The following is an 18,486-nucleotide window of genomic DNA, read 5'->3' on the forward strand; positions in this document are numbered from 1 at the left end:
TGAAAACTCAGCAATCTGAATGATAGACCGCTTAATGATCAATCCATCAATAGATTGATTGATCAATTAGGTTTCAATCGATCGTTGTAGAAAATCATCGTTACCCATCATTGACTTTGAATATTTCTTATTTAACTTCAGGTGACGATTGAAAAATTATGACAATTTATTATCTACTTAGGGATATTGATGTTGATGAATGAAAATTAGTATTTGAACAGGCCTTATTTTAAAATTCGTCGGTCAAGTGCTGATGTAACTAATGATACAATTACAAACAAGGGCTGGGCCTATAGGTATTTGGGAAATATTTACGCAGTGCCTATTAAAAAAATCTTTTGAAAATATGTTTTTCAGTCAGTTTTTTTACATTTCTCTTTCGATAGTTTAATCCATTGCATACGACCTCTAGTTAGTCACGGGCGTCCAAACTATTTGTGTCAACGCACTGCAGTCTAGACAAGCTATATTTATCCCGCGGATTCACCCGCGTCACTCGCTATTTACGACCGGTAATAACGTCAAACATTGTGTTTTGGCCCATTGATGAGTGTTCATATTATTGTTGTTATGTGTGGGTGGTTATGAATCTTTAGTTAATAATGGATGAGGTTTATTTTTAGGTAATGATGAGGAATTTGTCCTAATATTTAGATACAATATTTTTGAAATTAGCGATAACAAACATAAAAAAGTTAATACCGTTATGTATGTACATTTTTCATAGAAAAAAAAATAGGATTAGTTTGCTTGTAAAGGTCATTGAACCCTCCGCAAATGCTCCTAGGAGATCTAGCTGAGTCCAATAATAATAATAGATTGATTAGCTACTAAAAAAAACTCACTCACCACGACCACCGAAATCGTACAAAATCCTTCGCTTAAATCCTAGCAACACAACCATTTTTAAATCCCAAAACAATCCAAGAATATAATCTCCAACACTGCACCACAATGCACTCACTACTAAGACAGGAATCCGACTAACCCAAATGACTGGAAATTCAAAATAAGAAGCCTTGGTGACCATAGATAACACACAAAAGGGCTCTCAATCACTAATGAGGTTAAAGTATTTAGAGATTGTATGCGCGCAAACAACTGAGATTAAGAGACATTAGTTGTTGTCTATGTAAATAACAATAATAATTAGGACTGTAGGCTTATTGTTTTTTTGGGATATAAAGGTATTCGACAGATTAATTTACTAATTACCTTGTTTTTAATACCTTGGATTTAAAAACAATCGGCTCGGTTCTGGAATTCTTTTATGTGTAAAGGTATTTTTTCATAAGAAAGGTTTAATCAGTTGCTTAGCAAATATTATTAAGTTCGTTGCTACTCGATTAGTGAGTAATGGGCAACCTGTGTAAATATTCAAATTCAATGTTTGCAATTAACATTGATAAGTTATGTAATACCCAGTGTGTAAGAAAATAATTGTTTTGTGGACTGATAAATAGATAGGTACATTTCTATTGAAATCACATAATTATCGGCAATAAATATGTTTTTGTATAATTGGCCAAATAAAGAGAATTAAGTTCTAATAAATAAAAAAGTATATCTTCTAAGTTGTACTTTAGTACACATTAGGTTAACGAATAATTGCGTTAGATTTATTTTAATCGAATTTAAATTCTTTGTTTCTATGATTACCTAATATTATAGCCGACTAAACCAGAAGAAGGCTTATTAAATAATATAATTATAATTTATTGTATCGTGTTGTAAAAAACAAATTAATTAAAGCAAAAATTTGAAAAATAAAAATATTCAGCTTAGTAACTAAAAATATTACTCAAGCATGGCCAAGAACATCACACAGTTACATCACCATAATATCCAAATTCAGTACATTTTCACAATTTACATATCAGCCAAACATCTTAAGATATCGTGTAATCTGACAATGGAAAACTACAAAAGCCACGCCTTTTACAATACGTAAGAAAACCCCCCGTAAACGGGTAAATACCGGAGGTTCCCGATCCCTGAAATTCCCGTCCCGGAGGATCCCGATTTACTTTATATTGACAAAGATAATATAATCAAAGACAGTTGACTCCCTCTGAACTCAGAGATCGGGTTCCTCCGGTGGTACTAAGCTCTGTAAACTGGGTAACCTTAATAGATAAATGATAATAATCTAACCTAATAATGATAAATAAATGACTCACTTAATAGAAGAAGATATGCATTGATCAGCTGCATGTTGGTTGCCCATTAAAATCGCTGTTTTTAAAAAACTGCACGACCGTTTGTCACAAAATTTCTTTCGAAACTGCGATGGTGTCGAACTATATTTTATTATTTTTCTGCGCAGAACAATCAGATAAAAGGAAGATAAAGTACATTGATGTCGGATTTAAATATAGAAATAATCTATGTAGTAACAGATCTGGTTAACGGAATATTTTATCTTTTTGCGCATTTACGTACATAGATCTTTAGTACTCTTGTTGTGGAAAATACACTTTATTAATAGATTTTCTTATTTTTACAGTAGATTAGGTGTGTCCTTCTTACACAGGTACAACACTGATCAAAAAGTTTCGGGTGAAAAAACCGTTTCACTTTATTACAGGAATTAAGCAGAGTTATTGCTTCAGAACAATTTCAAGAGGCGTGCTACATAAAAAAACAATGGTATATACAAAATATATTAAGTAAATAATAATATTATTCTTTTAAAAAATAAAAATAAAATAAGATGATTTTCAATTAATAAACAAAGCCCCACAATTGCGAATCTCAAACTTGTATAAATAAATATAATTCGTGAATTACTAATGATATAGGAAGCAACACCACTGTTCAGATGCTTGAGACACGAGCCTGCTAACTGAGAGGATTTATTACCATTTAAATAACGAGGAAACATTCCAATGTGTACTGTCAATGAATATTAAGTAATTACTTGTATATCTTTGTGCTAGACTATATCTATGTATTATGTCATGCAGTCATAAAATGGTAGCTACTATTTGTACCTACAGACATTCCCTTCATGCCTGTATGACATAGTATAGTCTAAGTAATTGAATTGACAATATAGTTAGCAGGCATAAATTGTTCAGTGTCTGGCTCAAGCTTTGGACTATCTGTGTGATATCCTCCTACAAGAAGATTGAACAACTGTGCAGAACATATTATAAGTAGTGCACAAGCGTTTGCACAGACACAGATGCGGTCCCCATTCCTTCCCTCTCGTATATGGGACAGTAATCTGACACCACAGGAGAGAGATCAGATGCAGGAGTCACATTAACGAGCTGTCCGATGCACGGTGCCACTCTCTGTGTACCACTTTATATTGAATTCGGTTCAATAGTTTTGACGTATTGACAGAGTTACTTTCGCATATATATTTATTAATTCAGGATTGAAGCCAAAGGTGAATGGAGTAAGCTTCTGTATCGTGAGCTAAAAACTTCATATTGAGAGAGATTTAATGCTGTCAAAATATGCAGAATTCTTAAGAAACCTATCTGACTTTCAAATCCTCACAAAAAATGAATTACATGAGCAAAACTGTACGCTATCGATCAAAATAAGTATACCACGGTCACAATAGATACACTCGCGTTCAAAATAAAGAAACAAACAAAAAAGGCGCTATAAAATAAGGATGTACCGTTACAAATGCGGCCAAATAAATTCGCCCACACGACAATCGGGGATAGTATGTTAAGTACATGAACACTACCTGACAAGAATCGATTACGGATCGCGGACTCGATTTCGCTTACCGATTCGAATGATCCACTTTTTATTGAGATGACAATCGGATTAAGGATCCGATGGCCTACCTAGATCACTGCGTTATAAAGAGGTTTTTTTTTAAGTTCTTCTTCTTTCGAGTCGATGACATGTCATATGAGACTACACTATGTCAGCCCAATATTCCGCCACAGCGAGAGCACGGCCGGATGCGCTCATTAAGTCCTCCCGCGAGCAGGTTTCAGGGCACAGTGGACATGCGATTAGGTGGGACATCGTCTGCACGGCAGCCCCGCACTCGCACCCAAGGTTCGCCCCGCCCGCGAAACCCCACCTGGATCGGTTATCTTTGCTCCGGCCTACCCGTGTTCGGAGTCTGTTTAGAGACTGCCAGGCTCTTCTCGGGAGATCGTGTCCAGGAGGGAGACTTTCTAAGAGCGGGACAAACGGGGAGGGCAGTAAACTCCTCGATTGCCAAAGATCCCGTCTGGCACGAGAGGCCTCACCATCGACAGGAGCAACGGTTTTGTAGAAACCCCTGCGGCTTTTAAGCCGTTGTGGCACAGGGGTGTAATTGTGCATGGGGTGTCGTTGGTCTGTTTCGAGTTTGGCTCTCTCGATGCCAGAGGCTACGCTTCTGCGAACATCTGGTGGGGCAATGCCGGCCAGTGGGTGGGTGTTTTTTTAAGTGGCTTGGTAATTGGAGAAAAATCTTAAGTTGAATGATACGCGGGAATTTGTGTAATTAACTAAATGATAGGGCACTACACTGTAGTTATATAGAGCATCTAAGTAAGTAAGTATTCGCATTGCGGTACGTCCGACTTCTCAAACAGTAACTTTTGATAAACATCGCTCTTGATTTCTTGTCAAGGCCTACTTACTGCTGTCTTTAAGCTTATCTTTTTACATGCATTTAGTATTCCACGCATACACTGATATTCTTGAATAGTCACCGCATATTATTATAAAAAGTATGATGCACGTCGACATTTAGTTGCGTGCCGCGGCGCGGGAGCATGCGAGCATACCAACGCGTCGGTTGCTAGGCAACGGATGTGACAGTCTGGAATATAATTTTCATGTGATTATATAATAAGTATGGGCGTACTTTCTAAGAAGTGTGGTTCTATTAGCTGTTGTATTCGATGCAAAAACTTGTAACATCGCATCTAAACGTTTCCGTTAGTCATCTATCTTAGATAAAATCAGTAATTAAATATCTATGAAGCTATATTGAAATCACATCGTACACTATCGGGCCTCATTGCGCGCGATATTGCTAATCGGTGAAATAAAAACGTTGCCTTATTAAACGCTCGCGATATGCAATAAAAACTATTAAGCCGTGTTGATAAACTAAACCTGTAATTAACACATAAACCGAAGCGTCGTAATATCTGCATTTTATATGAGAACTTTATGATAACTGGGGATTTGTGAATAACTTTATATTCATAAGTTCAAGTGTAGGTACCAACATACGCAAACTTTTTTTTTTTTCGTCCTTAGCATATCTGTATTATCTTCTGTAATAAAACTATGAAAATATGCTTTCGATAAATAATTATCCTCACGTCATAAACATTGGACTTTATTATTGACTCTTCTTATAATTTTCTGAACGTTAGCAAAAACGATCAAAACAATCACATTAATTGGTCTTAAAGTTAAACTGTAAACACGCAACGAGCTAAGTGAAAACATCTAGTCACTTTCTAGCATGACTAACCTAAAACAGACGTTTCTATTAGGATTACTTACAACGCCATCACATTTCTAACACTTTATTTCCTTACTTTAGACGCTACGGAGTAAATACAATAGATTCCCACACTATAGTCACAGCTCGTCTATCAAGAGGATTTTAAAACCACATGCAGTGGTACCCGCCAATTAAAAGGCAGAAATATGTAAACAACGCCGGGTAGCACTAGCTATGGCTTCCCACGCTTGGAAGAACCAGCGTGGCGTGACGACTCTCACCCTTAGCTTCCTGAAGGAGATGACAGCTTACAAAAACTCTTTGCGTAGTCGTGAGAAGGTATTGTTGGTAATGGAAGTACTGGCTGGAAACCTTTTTGTATACTAAATTCAAATAGGATGAAAATGAAAAATAAACTGTCAAATCCAATGACGGTTAGTCTTTGGTTATGTCAAAGATAATACGTCAATCGATGTTTTCACTTTATTGTTTGATGTAAATAATTTGCTTCTTAGTTCAAGCTTTCTTTTAATCGAGATAGGTAATACTTAGACCGATTAATTCCATAATGCTATTACAAAAAGCGATAAATTCTTCGAACAGTTTAACACTGTCAGTCTGTCATTCTTTGCTGTTCAGCAAATCTAACCAGTTAGCACTTTCCAACTGATTTTTTGCTACCAAATGCTCATCTCGAAGTTTCCCAAGCAAAACCAAGGAAAGTAATGCGTTGTTTTCATTATCGTGTATCGGAACAATGGCGGCGGAGACAATGTGTATGCGCAGCCCCCGCTCCCACGTGAAAGTGCTTGTCTGTTTGTATGTCACCTCGTCCGTTTGCACTGAGAAACTGTCCGCTATCTATGAACTCGACAATAAATCATCCATGTTTTGACGGTACGTTTAACCCATTTATTCTGCATTTATCAATATTGATTCAAAGATTGTCTTCAGCGCGAATATTTTACGGCTTGTTCGCAGATTTAATCTTGACGGATAGGGTTGTAACATCGATTAATAACAATTTCTTGGAACTTATAGAGGAATCGAGTTATTTTACGTTGCAAAATTAGTCCTTCTTGCTTGTAGATGTAGATCAGGTTTCTGATTGTATTTAATAAAAATGTTCCCTTATTTTTGTCCGTAGGTGTAGGTTAGTGTAGTCAACGATAGTTTATAATTATCGATAATTTGTGGTATCCTGTAGAGGCTAGTGTTTATGCTCTCTTTGCTTCATACTGGCTGATTAGCATAATAATTGGTTCGTTTTTCCATTAAATTCAATTACTGCGTTTTTATTATTCAAGTAACGCTTGTAAATGTTATGAACATCATTTATTGGTATCGTTGAATTTCTTTTATGCAAGTTTTACAGGTTTATTCTCGTATCCGTTCAGTGATTGAGCATAATAGAAGAGTACCTTCACACAACTTGTTATCTTTGATAAAATTACCTTCTTTTTACAGTGATCTAATTAAACATAGACGTACACACCACAACCAGTTATTTATTCAAAAATCAAAATTGAATAACGTATCTAAACAAAATGGTCGATGACGTTATCCCGCAAAAACTTAAAGTTAATTAAAATCGTCCCACAAAAAGAATTCATATGAAAAACCTAATTACAAAGTTTTACCAACGCAATTTGAAAACAGAAATAAAACAAAATCTAAAGCAATTTGATTTTATATTTTGAAATAAGGAAGGCATTGCTTTAAATGAGAACCTGGTAACCAAGTTAATCATCCTACGCTGACGTGAACGAAGGCTGGACATGTGGGCTGTGACCATTTACAGTCAAATTTGGACAATCATTATAATTTGCATGAAGTAGGCCAGCGCCCAGGACATGAGTAATAGCAATTGTCAAAATAATAAGCAATGATAAACTCGAATTAAAGAAGTAGGTTAGGTTAAACAGCATAATGTGATTGTAATAAATGAATTTCAGTGAATCGAGATTTGAATTGATGGCATGGTTGAACTTCAGGAGCATCATTCATTATTTATTGTAAAGCGAATCAATTTAGCAGCACTTAAAGACCACACACTGTCATAAAAACAAAGTAACTAGCTTTAAATAAGAAGGCTAATAAAATGGAACATTTTGAATTATAGCCGGTAGACACAACAATAGACACAATATGGCCAAAGAAGCTAGAAGTAATGAATTGAGACGGTCTTGAACTAAAAACAATTGCTTTATACTTAAAATTGGCATTGCCAAGTTCCGCCGTTACTGTCGTCGACGTCTTTAGAAATTAGCAACGCGTACCCAATTTTCAGAATGTGGTAACTGTCAACTGTTTGTTGTATTCATAAGTCCTTTCCTTGTTATTATCTACGCCTTTGTTGTGTGTCTATTCATAATTAGTTGGGGTTACATGTGAGTTTAATTGACAATAGCAGACAGCGGCTGCGGCATTGACCTGCGATTGAAAGGTCGTCACTTCGTAATTTTAGATTCTGATTCTCATACTTTGATGAATAGAGACTGTCAATAAACTTATTGCCAAATAGTGTTTTCAAAAGTAACGTGAATTTCGAGTTTCATATTGACGTCACATCACTTTTTCATTGTTTTCTTAAATCAGGTTACCAAGTTATTAATCACAGCAATGAGCTAGAGATTTATCGGAACCTCAATAATATTTGCGGATATTGAAACTTCCTACTTTATTGAACCTATCGCACTAATACCTGATAAACTTGCCTATGCAGTTTTATCAGTAGCTACCTCGACACGCGATAAAAACGTTGATGATCTAATTTGAGTGAATGACATTAAATAAAAGTGGGACAATGACATGACACGGGTGGTTCGCATCTGGCTGGTTCGCGGTCCCATTGATAATGATTGGCCTCAGCCGGCAGTCATTAGTGATGTCATGTTTTAATGTGTGACAATGTTAAGCACAGTCGGAGATGCGCAAGGTTGAACATAGTTCAGTTTTAGGAAATACCCCTTAAATATACGTCAGGTCTCAATACCGGTTTTGCTTGTGTTGCTAATGATGGCAGAAGTCCTTTGCGGTTTGAAATTGGAAACAAATGAAGTCATTTCTGAAGCCTTAGTTGATCAATGTGACTATCGCAGATTTTGTTTTATTTAAGTATAAGACTTGTTTTGATCTGTGAGAATTTCGTACAAAGAATTTTATTTTGCAACGTTTTTAATCTGAACAGACGCGGACGGCCTCGAACGTTCGTTCATCCTTCTTAGGCCAGACCAGATCTATATCACTACGAGCTCATTTAACTTGCAGATGACAGCTGTCAAACAATACGAATGGCAAAAAACCGAGTATCAGTGACGATGAACCTGTTCCGATCTTAGATAGTGATTGTATGAACGTTGAATAGCTAAGTGATTTAGTGATCGCTAGAATTGCGTAGTCGAAACAAAATACTTATGTTAATGATCAAACAGGATCTGAGGTCAGAAAGTTTCGCTGTTGGCCCCAGCTGGTCGCAAATGCATATTAGAAACTAAGGCGACGGAATTGTAACACTTTTTTAAGAAAGGATGGTGTCCGGTGCTATACCGGAATGATTATACTAGAGATCCGGATATAAATAGCTATACGATATAGATAGCCATTTTATTTTGCCGTCTAATATTATCTCAGGTTCTGAACACATCTGACTCGATACATTAAAACATTTTGGGCCAACGTTGGCCCATGCAATTACCGTTTTACCAATTAGTTTCAAAGTTGGTGGCCAACTTAGTAGTGTGGGCATCATAGACTATTACGTCAGCATCGCATACAAATTCGCGGCTTGTCGCCACGCCCGAGGACAATGGCGGACAAACTTTATTTGCTTAGATTACGAAGGCATTTGAGTGAGACTGAAATCTAATAAGTATTTTGTTGAGATTTACCTTCTGGCAAAATTTTATTTTAGTTTTTATTATACCTATGTATGTATAAGGATTTAAAAATGTTTAAATACATATTTCGGTAACAATTCATATAATAGTTAAAAAAATCAATAAAACTTTTCAATTTTCACAAGGAAGCAAACTTCAGAAGATTTTCATAATAAGATAGAAACGGCGAATACCTATCTTTCTTAAAACTAACTGTAAAGATAAAGTCAATTTTGATTAAAATTTCAGACCCATAAGCAATCTAAAGGGGAGATACCAAACTCATTTTGAAAAGACCGTTACCGACCACAGCTGACGATCGCAAAAAACATATCGAAATGTAACAAAAACTAGTTTCCTTTGCCAATCTTAATGAAAAAATAAACGTAACAAAAATTGCCGGAAGAATATTAGATTTGATTTAATTTATTTTTACGTGTGGCCGCCATTCTATTGTCGATTAAAAACAAAACAATATTCGCGAAGGTGAACAACCTCTGGAATTGTTTGGACATTATTGTTTATAGTTATTTCAAGGAGAATTGTTAAAATATGAGTGTAGGAAATCAATAAAACTAATGAAAACGCTAACCAAATTAATAAAAATATATGGAGACTATAGTCACTTATACAAAGATCCATAGAGTATTTTTACTTTTCAATCCCATCAATGAAGTATGTCTATCAATGAAAGGATGTTGTTACTTCTGAACTTAAACACAGAGTTTTGAAAACATTTACGATCGCATTGACGACAGTAGCAGTTGGCGGGAGTTTCATAACATTTTTTTGTAAATAAATATCTTCTTTGACAAAGTGAGTGTAAAAATAAAATACGACGTAAATAAAAAGATAAAAATAATGCCAGAATGACATAAATACTCTTTAGTGAACTTTGTGGTTTGCTAGTTCGAATTTCAAATGTGGAAGCTGCTAAGCATTTTGTTTATTTTTTATCTGTGTTTTATTTGATATGCAAAAATAATAACAGTATGCTTAAAAAAATATTGCCTATGTAGATAGGTATTTAGTTTTGCCTTCAATCTAAATGTAGAACGTTACTTTTTTATCTGATATATTTTATTTGTATCAAGGTTGTTTCAAACGGTAGTGTAAAGAGACGATAGAATGTTGTCAACGGCAAATAAACATTTATTTTTTATAGCCTATGGCTAACTTTGGCAATACTGAATAGCAAAGCAATTATGAACTACCTTATTAGGAATATTGGGCCATAGCAATCGCCTATAGCGATTCATAAACATATTAATTAAAAAGAAGGCCATTAATATTTCAAGATCAAGTAAATACATTTTCATAAGTAGGTAATTGAATTTCATAAGAAGTAACCGGTCCAAGACCAATTAGATATTTGGATTGTATAAAAAATCCGAGTCATTAGGTTGAATGTTGTGACAAGGCCGCCATTCATAAATTGGATCAAGTTGTTGTTATCTAACTTATTAAAATTATATTATAAAGACTTTTAGGATTATATTATTTTACGTGAGATTATATACACTTTTCAGCATAAAATTATTATTTTTTCAATGAATATGTTCATATATTATTTATTAGTGCAACATATTTTATAATAAAAGTCATCAAAGTCATATTTGTAGTATGTTTTTCATCGGTATAAAAAAATAAGGAAAAGGTTTAATTTTTAACACAATAACCACAGCAGTGAATATAAGTATCTACTTCGAACAATCCCAATACAACTTGAATTACAAAGCAAACAGTAATTTGTAACATTACATAAGACTCCGCAAGCTCTACTTAATAAGTATTTTTAACTTAACTTTTACCACAACTCGCAGTAATGAAGTTAACACGTGTATTCATAATGTTAACGTGAATTAATTATAATGAGAACATATTATGTAACGGAGGGAAGGTAATATTATTTATTACATAATTTAAGCAGAAATGGTCATGTATTTTCACATCACAAAAAAAACTGAAGTTAATTACTATGGGCCTTGCAATAGGTTGGAAACGTCACTAGCTTGTAGTCGGCTCCTTCTCTAAACGCTCTCATTTGAAACAGACATCAACTGCCTAGCCTTTTCCCAACTATGTTGGGGTCGGCTTTCAGTGTAACTGGGTTCAGGAGACCAGTGATTTACAAGGAACGACTGCCTATCTGACCTCCACAAACCCGGGCAACCCAAAACCCCCAAAAACTGGCTGTCAGACTTACTAGCTTCTGACTGCCAGTAATGACTGCCAAAAATGTTCAAATACAGCTGGGACCTAAAGTTTATCGTGTGCTCCGAAACACGGTTGAAACTTGAACATTATTTATTATAAATGGTCAATAAGAGTAACAAGTGAATAGAACTATCATTTTTACAATGAAACCATCTCACTGGTTACCCAAACATAAAGCTATCAATATTTACAATCTAATGCACATTGTTGATAGTATCCGCATTAAAAACTATTTCGTAACAAAAAGGTTACAATTAAGACTTATGTAATTTCATTCATAGACAATTTCTATTGATGTCTTTACAAATATAGACATTTTCAATGGAGGTTGCTGCACGAATGGTATGTAAGTATAACGATATGTATTTATTACTTGAATTGAATCATATGAGATGTAACCTGTAATTTTCCTTTCACTGATCGCAGATTTTACTGTATCTATTAGACTTTCTATTTAATACTCTACGTGAGCTTATATTATGTATTCTAATAAAAATATTTTTTATAATTCAAAACATTGTAAGGTACAACTGTTGGTAAGAAAAACATCATTTTTATTCACACATAGGTAATATTGAAGCCAAAAGAGGTTTTATTAGAATAACTTTAAAATTGATATCCATTCCCGAAAAATAAAAACCATTTTCACGAAACAAACATACATATTTACAATTAGGGAAATAACAGCTTCTAAAACTGACAATTTGATAGCAATAGCAGCCAACAATACGTAATGACGGCCATTACTCGGCCAGTGAGGCGACCGGCGACCGTCAAATTCACTAGTGCTGTAACTTAGTTACGCAAGATACCAACCTCCAACGCAGGTGGAGAACTCCACGGTTCTTTAATGTCAAACAGGTGATTCTATTTATATTTCTTTTATTAAGAGATGAGAAAAACAAAAGTAATAATTTTTAAGTAGTAAGTATTGGACCTGTTGAGACAAGGTGTTTATTAATTTGTGAGTTTATATTTTTAGTTTTGCTGTGCAGGTGCTAATAACTAGTTTTTAATTCACTTATTCAATAAGGACGCGTGCTCTGTGCTTAAGAAAACATCTGCCATAAAGTATATCAATCGAACACAAACAAAAAAAGCTATGAAGAAACTCATTTTGTTTATGGGCAATTTTAAGCGCAACTTTTTTTTTCGAACTTATTTTTTGGAACCTTTTTTAATTAATCAATCCTATTAATCGTTAATTATTTTTTACCTATATTTTTGTTGTAAATAATTTTATGATATTCCATTATTAATATAGGTACAAAGAGCTACAAATAACGGGAAGTGATACCACCGCTGGTGTTCAAAACCAATACTTATGAATCATTAAGCGTCAATTCATTGTTCCTTTATATGGTTAAATGGCGGAAAGATCCTCGACCTTACACCAAGGCATTGATTGTCACGTTTGCTGAAAAATATACCTTTTATTGTAGTTTACAGTAATTGCTTTAAATTGGTACCTTAGCGTATAAAATTGTTTTAATAATTTCTCTAGGTTACGGTCGTAACTAACTATAGGTAAGTACTTCCGTTATAGTGAAGGATATAGTGAAAAATCAACGCGATTTTTATAAACTAATAGACAAACAAATTTTCATACAAAAAAAAAAAAACAATATATAATCTAATTTAAACTACCTCTGAAACCTTGAAACAGCTTCAGACTCAAACCAAAGACAAGACAAAATCTATGCAAATCCATAGACACATTAGCATTAGCTTCGCATCATAAACTACCGGGGAACAGTTAAATATAATAGACAATAACAATAAGTTAAATTGTAACGTTATTATTGTTAACGGTTCGGATCACATTATGGAGTTTGTCTCAAGGTGGTTTGGTACCTCCGAATACTCGTGGTTTTAGTTTGAACAAGGCCTTTAACTAATATGTCGTATTTTAGTGGAACTGACTAAAGCTTTGGTTAATTTACTTCCGCGAAAAAATTGCTGTCCTACATTGGTATCGCCACAAAATCTGTTTATCTTCAAATTGGTCCTAATTAAATTCATAAACGTGCAATTTTTACGTTTTACACTTTATACATTTGTCTACATCTTTGAATCGGGTTCATCAAACGAATCTTAAGACATAGAAAACCCTACTTCTTTACTGTTAAGTAATTACAAGAATCGAGGGAAGAATGACGAAGAATTCATGAAGCTAGAAAGAACGTGGAACGTGATGAATTAAAGCCTCCTTGTAAAAATCTCTAAGCTAATGATCTGATACCGCCCAGCACTAATCTCTACCAGTCTCATCGGAACACTCAAAGCCAAGATAGGCAGTGGTAAACATGTAGTCCTTGATACATTTCTAATTACAACAGATAGTAATGAATGAGATTACACAATATCGCCCATTTGTTAATACTCCAGATAAGATAGTGGACAGTTGTAAAATAATAAACTTGAAGTACTACAATCTTTTACTTTCATCCATACTATTTCAACTATGGAAAGACTATATTTTGCCAATAAGACATTTTGAAATCGTTCGCCTCGTGAAAATAACAAGCGTCAATGTTATACAATTATTACAGTATACCCGCCAATACTACCAATGTATCTGCTCTAACCGGCCTACTTGCTGTATCATTAATCATATCAAAACCATGAATTACTGCATCGCATGGTCATTCTTGCATCTATAACGGTTCAAAGCAGTTTGAGCCCCATCAGATAGCAGACCACACAAATTAACCGCAGTACGTACAAACACTAATGATATTCAAACAAATCGCGCTCTCGACCTTGTGAGACAAACCCGCCGGGCAGCCTACAAGCTGTATCATCAGATCGGCGCAAACGCAGTCCCGTTACCAACAATCTCATTCGGTATAACGGGTGCTGCCGCCCGATTGGCTGCCCGCACTGGACATGCGCACTAGCACGCTAGAGTAAACACTCCGTCGTTGACTGCTATTGAAGAAGGTTGTCACGGGTGTATGGGTGCAACGGATCGGATGAACCGTGAATGAACCGTATTTCTGTAGTTGATTGAAATCTGCATTGTTAATTGTAAAGCTATCGATATGAATGGCTGCGGTTACACGCTCGCGGAAATGGAATTAGGTGTAACTAATCAGAAGCCTTGACAACTTTATGTAAACAACAATGATAAGAAATAAACAAATTCAGCTATTTATCGAATATCATGGAACGGCGCAGTTATTGCTGTTGTAGTAATTGCTAGTAATGGTCTCGTCACCACATTTTTGAAAGCCTCACCGCACGCACAAATTGCACGTAAGTATTCGTACGTTGCGAATTGCAAATGCATACAGTCACGTCTTGAGATTCCCCGTTATTAGATTAAGAAGCCAATACTTGAGGTGCTGTCGAGTGTAATCTTGAGAATGGAGATGCGACACTTCTGGGAGAAAAGACAAAATGTAGTTAACAGAATAATGCTGGAGTAGGCAGTTGGTGTTATAGAAACATGGTATGTAGATGGAAAATTATTCTTAGTTTCAGAAAACCACCTGTCATGCCATACATACAAAATAATCTCTTAAAATAGTTATCCAAATCTCAATACAAAACTGGAATGAATACACTTGTTATCTGACCCTTCTGCACTATCTACTCTATGCCCATAACTGTAAGCCTAGAAGCCTGCCCTATCAACATACACAGCGGTAGTAAGACTATCGTTTAGTATTGCTATGCCGGCAACCTATACGAGTTTTCCTAACCAGTTGGTTGTAGTGACCCATTTTATGATATTTTCCATATGCATGATCAAGATCAGCTGATTTCTTCTATCCTTTCTTTATGTAACTTCAAAAACTAATTTGGGAAATAGAACTTGTTGAGGATGATTCAAAATGTTTGTAAGGAAAACTGACGCTTCTTTCCTGTCGTTGGGGATTTCTCGATTTTTTGTAAGTGCAGAAAAGGAGCGTTCATCTTCAAGTAAAAAACGTGCAAAACGAATTTGTCAGCAGGCTCGGACCTTTAGCGACAGAGGTCTTTGTCTGTTGCAAAGTCAATGCTCTCGAAGGAACTGAAGTTAACAGCTGTCAGAGGCTTTTAAAGAGTCTAGATGGTGTTCGTATTTGGCGTCGGCAGTTTACGCTAAGTATTCTTAAGTGCAATGTCCTGAGCTCCAACATTATTTGCCGCATCATCCTTAGCAAGGCTCGTAACAGCCGAACCAGCTTTATCTTTTGATGCACTTGTATTCATTACATCAATTAAAACGCTGAAAAGGATTACATCACTGCTAATTTTATAACAATTAGTGTTCGTTAAGAAATACTACAGTTAACTCTTTGTAAGAATATTGAGACTATGATGTTACTTAAAATGGATCTAGTTTTTACTTCATGCATAATAATCGTAAAAGTAAAAGTGAGTTTTGAGAGTAAAAGGCAATTTAGTGGGGCCTTTAAACATTTAGGAGTTGCTGACGAGTCGACTGTCAAGTACAGGTATGTTGATTAATAACCTTCGCGTAGATTCGCAATTCCAGAGGTGCGGCTTCAGAACTTAAACTTGAGAAAGGAAGGTTACGTGGTGCTTCGAGTTGAGAAATTGCGATGGTAGCATTGGTTTCGATGCGTCCGGTTTTCTCAACAAAACCAGTTAATATGGAATGCGGGCCCAACGCTGACGTACGAAAGTTCCGATACAAAACACGGCGTGTAATGTCGATTGCTTTCTTATAGCCAATTAATCGATTCTATCTGAGTGCGCTGGAGTTTATGTTTCACAACCGACTAATTCGATAGCATCGATTAGCTTCTCGGAAGCTGAGATTAACGGACCCTCGTTTTTACGAGGAATTAAAGATAGATTACCTGGAGAGTATGTTGTTAAGACTGAAGGTGTAAATAGTGACGAGTGGGTTATAATTGTCAGCGGTTAGTAAGTAACTGTCCGTGGAGTTATAACTCCGTTACCTGCACATCCGCGTGTGTTATATTATTTGACGTAAGTATGTCTTGTGTTAGCTTGATAGAAAGTATTGTTCAATTAATTCCGGGAGGTCCACTTTTCTTTGGTATTTATGAAGCTATAAATTAAGAAATGTGAAGACTTCAATAGAAGCGAATAGAATTTAAGAACCAACTTTAGCTTACTTTCCCAATAAGGGTCGGCTTTCAATAGCCAGAGAATATTGTCATAATGATAAATTTTCGCAATAACAGCAAATAGAAAGCATTGGTAAATGCGAACATAAGTACGTACGTACTAAAGCGAATTTACAATGAGTACTGAATGTTGGCACTTGATAGTCATTATTACCTCACTGAAGTTTTGGCGCTCACGACTACTGGTTCATTGGCCCCGAGACCCAATGATTGTGCTGTAGCAGCAATGCAGGTAAAGTTGATAAATAAAACAGCGATGATGGTGTAAAAATAGAAAAGTATAGTATATTGTATATATTCATTAAATGTAAATACAGAACGAGCTTAAGTATAAAATCACAGGGGCCGAAGTAGTGCTAACGCTCAGGCGAGAGCGTCGCGCGATTGTCCAATAAGAACGCTCTGATAAGACTCTGTGAGTACCTAAAAGAAACGAGACAGATGCGCGCGCGAGCGACATAGCACATACGTAAATATAACGCGTTCGGCGCGAGCGGTCTTCATTCTCATGTTGTGGGTAGTGTAGCGAAGCGTACCTCACAGTACCCCCCCCTTAGCGAAGCGTACGTTTGGCTTGCATACTCTGCCGGTCCTGGTGACGTAGGGTTGCTGTGAAGGTACAGGATCCACGATGCTCGGTGCATTTGCTGTGTTCGTAGGACACGTAGTGTTTGGCGAATCATTTTCGTTGCAGATGTATGCCGGTTTCAGTCTATCCAGCGATACAACTGTCTCTCGATTCAGTAGCTGAATTCTGAAGAATTTTTCGTGTCTCTGAAGCACAGGATACGGTCCATCGTAGGGTGGAGTCAGCGGCGCTCGAACGGTATCGTTCCTCACAAAGACGTGTGTGCACGTACCGAGGTCCTTATGAATGAAGGGACTGGCTGTTGTTCTCGCGGTAGTGCACGACGGTGAGAGTGACGTCATCGTTTGTGTGAGGCAGCGTACGTAATCTTCGTCCGACATGTTAGTTGTAGTAGTCGGCGCGAAGAAATCCGATGGCACACGTAGCGTAGAACCATAGGTCATTAGCGCGGGACTTAGGTTATTATCTTCACGCAGCGCTGTTCGGAGGCCAAGCAGTACGGTGGGAAGTTCGTCACTCCAGTTGGTAGTTGCGCCTCTAGCCATTAACGCAGCTTTTAGCGTACGATGCCAGCGCTCTATTTGACCATTTGACTGCGGATGGTATGCAGTTGTACGTATGCGTGTAATGCCGAGTTTCTTCATTAGCGCGCTGAACAACGACGATTCAAACTGCCTGCCTTGATCGGTTGATATACGTAGTGGGCAGCCGAATCTAGCAATCCAGTTTTCATATAGCGCTTTTGCGACGATCTCAGCTGTTATTTCGCGCACTGGTACAGCTTCTGGCCACTTTGTAAATCTGTCCATGATCGTAACACAATATCGATAATCGTATGATAGTCGAAGTGGGCCGACTATATCGATATGTATGTGTTCGAAGCGTTGCGATGGCGGGAAACTTCCTAGCGGCGTGACGACGTGGCGATGTACTTTTGCTCGCTGACAGCCGACGCAGTTTCTTGTCCACGTTGTTACGTCTTTGTTCATTGATGACCAGAAGAACTTTGATGTCACTTGCTTCCTAGTCGCCTTGATACCAGAGTGGCAAAGATCATGTTGCGCTTTGAATGCAGCAAAACGATGTGCCGGTGGTAAGTATGGGCGAAGCGTGGATGTTGACATCTCGCACGTGATTGGTCGTTGCGTGCCAGGCAAAGTAACTGTGACGAATTTCAAGTTCGGCTGCAGCTTCAGTTGTTTCAGTTCGTCGTCTTGTTCTTGATCACGTGCTAACTTGTCGTAGTCGATGTTTGACGGGCATTGT

The 18,486-nt window shown here is 36.6% G+C and overlaps 1 protein-coding gene across 7 annotated transcripts in view; it reads right to left on the bottom strand.

Annotated features, from left to right (window-relative positions):
- Positions 1-18,486, bottom strand: part of LOC110380763 (rho GTPase-activating protein conundrum) — a 98,371-nt gene that overhangs the window by 20,347 nt on the left and 59,538 nt on the right. Inside the window, exon 1 of one of the 7 annotated variants that reach the window (XM_021340865.3) lies at positions 2,181-2,332. The exons of 5 other annotated variants lie outside the window; for them this stretch is intronic. In XM_021340865.3, the coding sequence (XP_021196540.2) occupies positions 2,181-2,214 (34 nt within the window). In that variant the 5' untranslated portion in view covers positions 2,215-2,332. Of the gene's footprint in view, positions 1-849; positions 941-2,180; positions 2,333-18,486 lie in introns of those variants that run through there. One more of the 7 variants, XM_049836359.2, reaches the window with a different exon arrangement.

The sequence above is a fragment of the Helicoverpa armigera genome, chromosome 3 (genome assembly GCF_030705265.1).
Source record: "Helicoverpa armigera isolate CAAS_96S chromosome 3, ASM3070526v1, whole genome shotgun sequence".
In the NCBI taxonomy this organism is placed as follows: Eukaryota; Metazoa; Arthropoda; class Insecta; order Lepidoptera; family Noctuidae; genus Helicoverpa; species Helicoverpa armigera.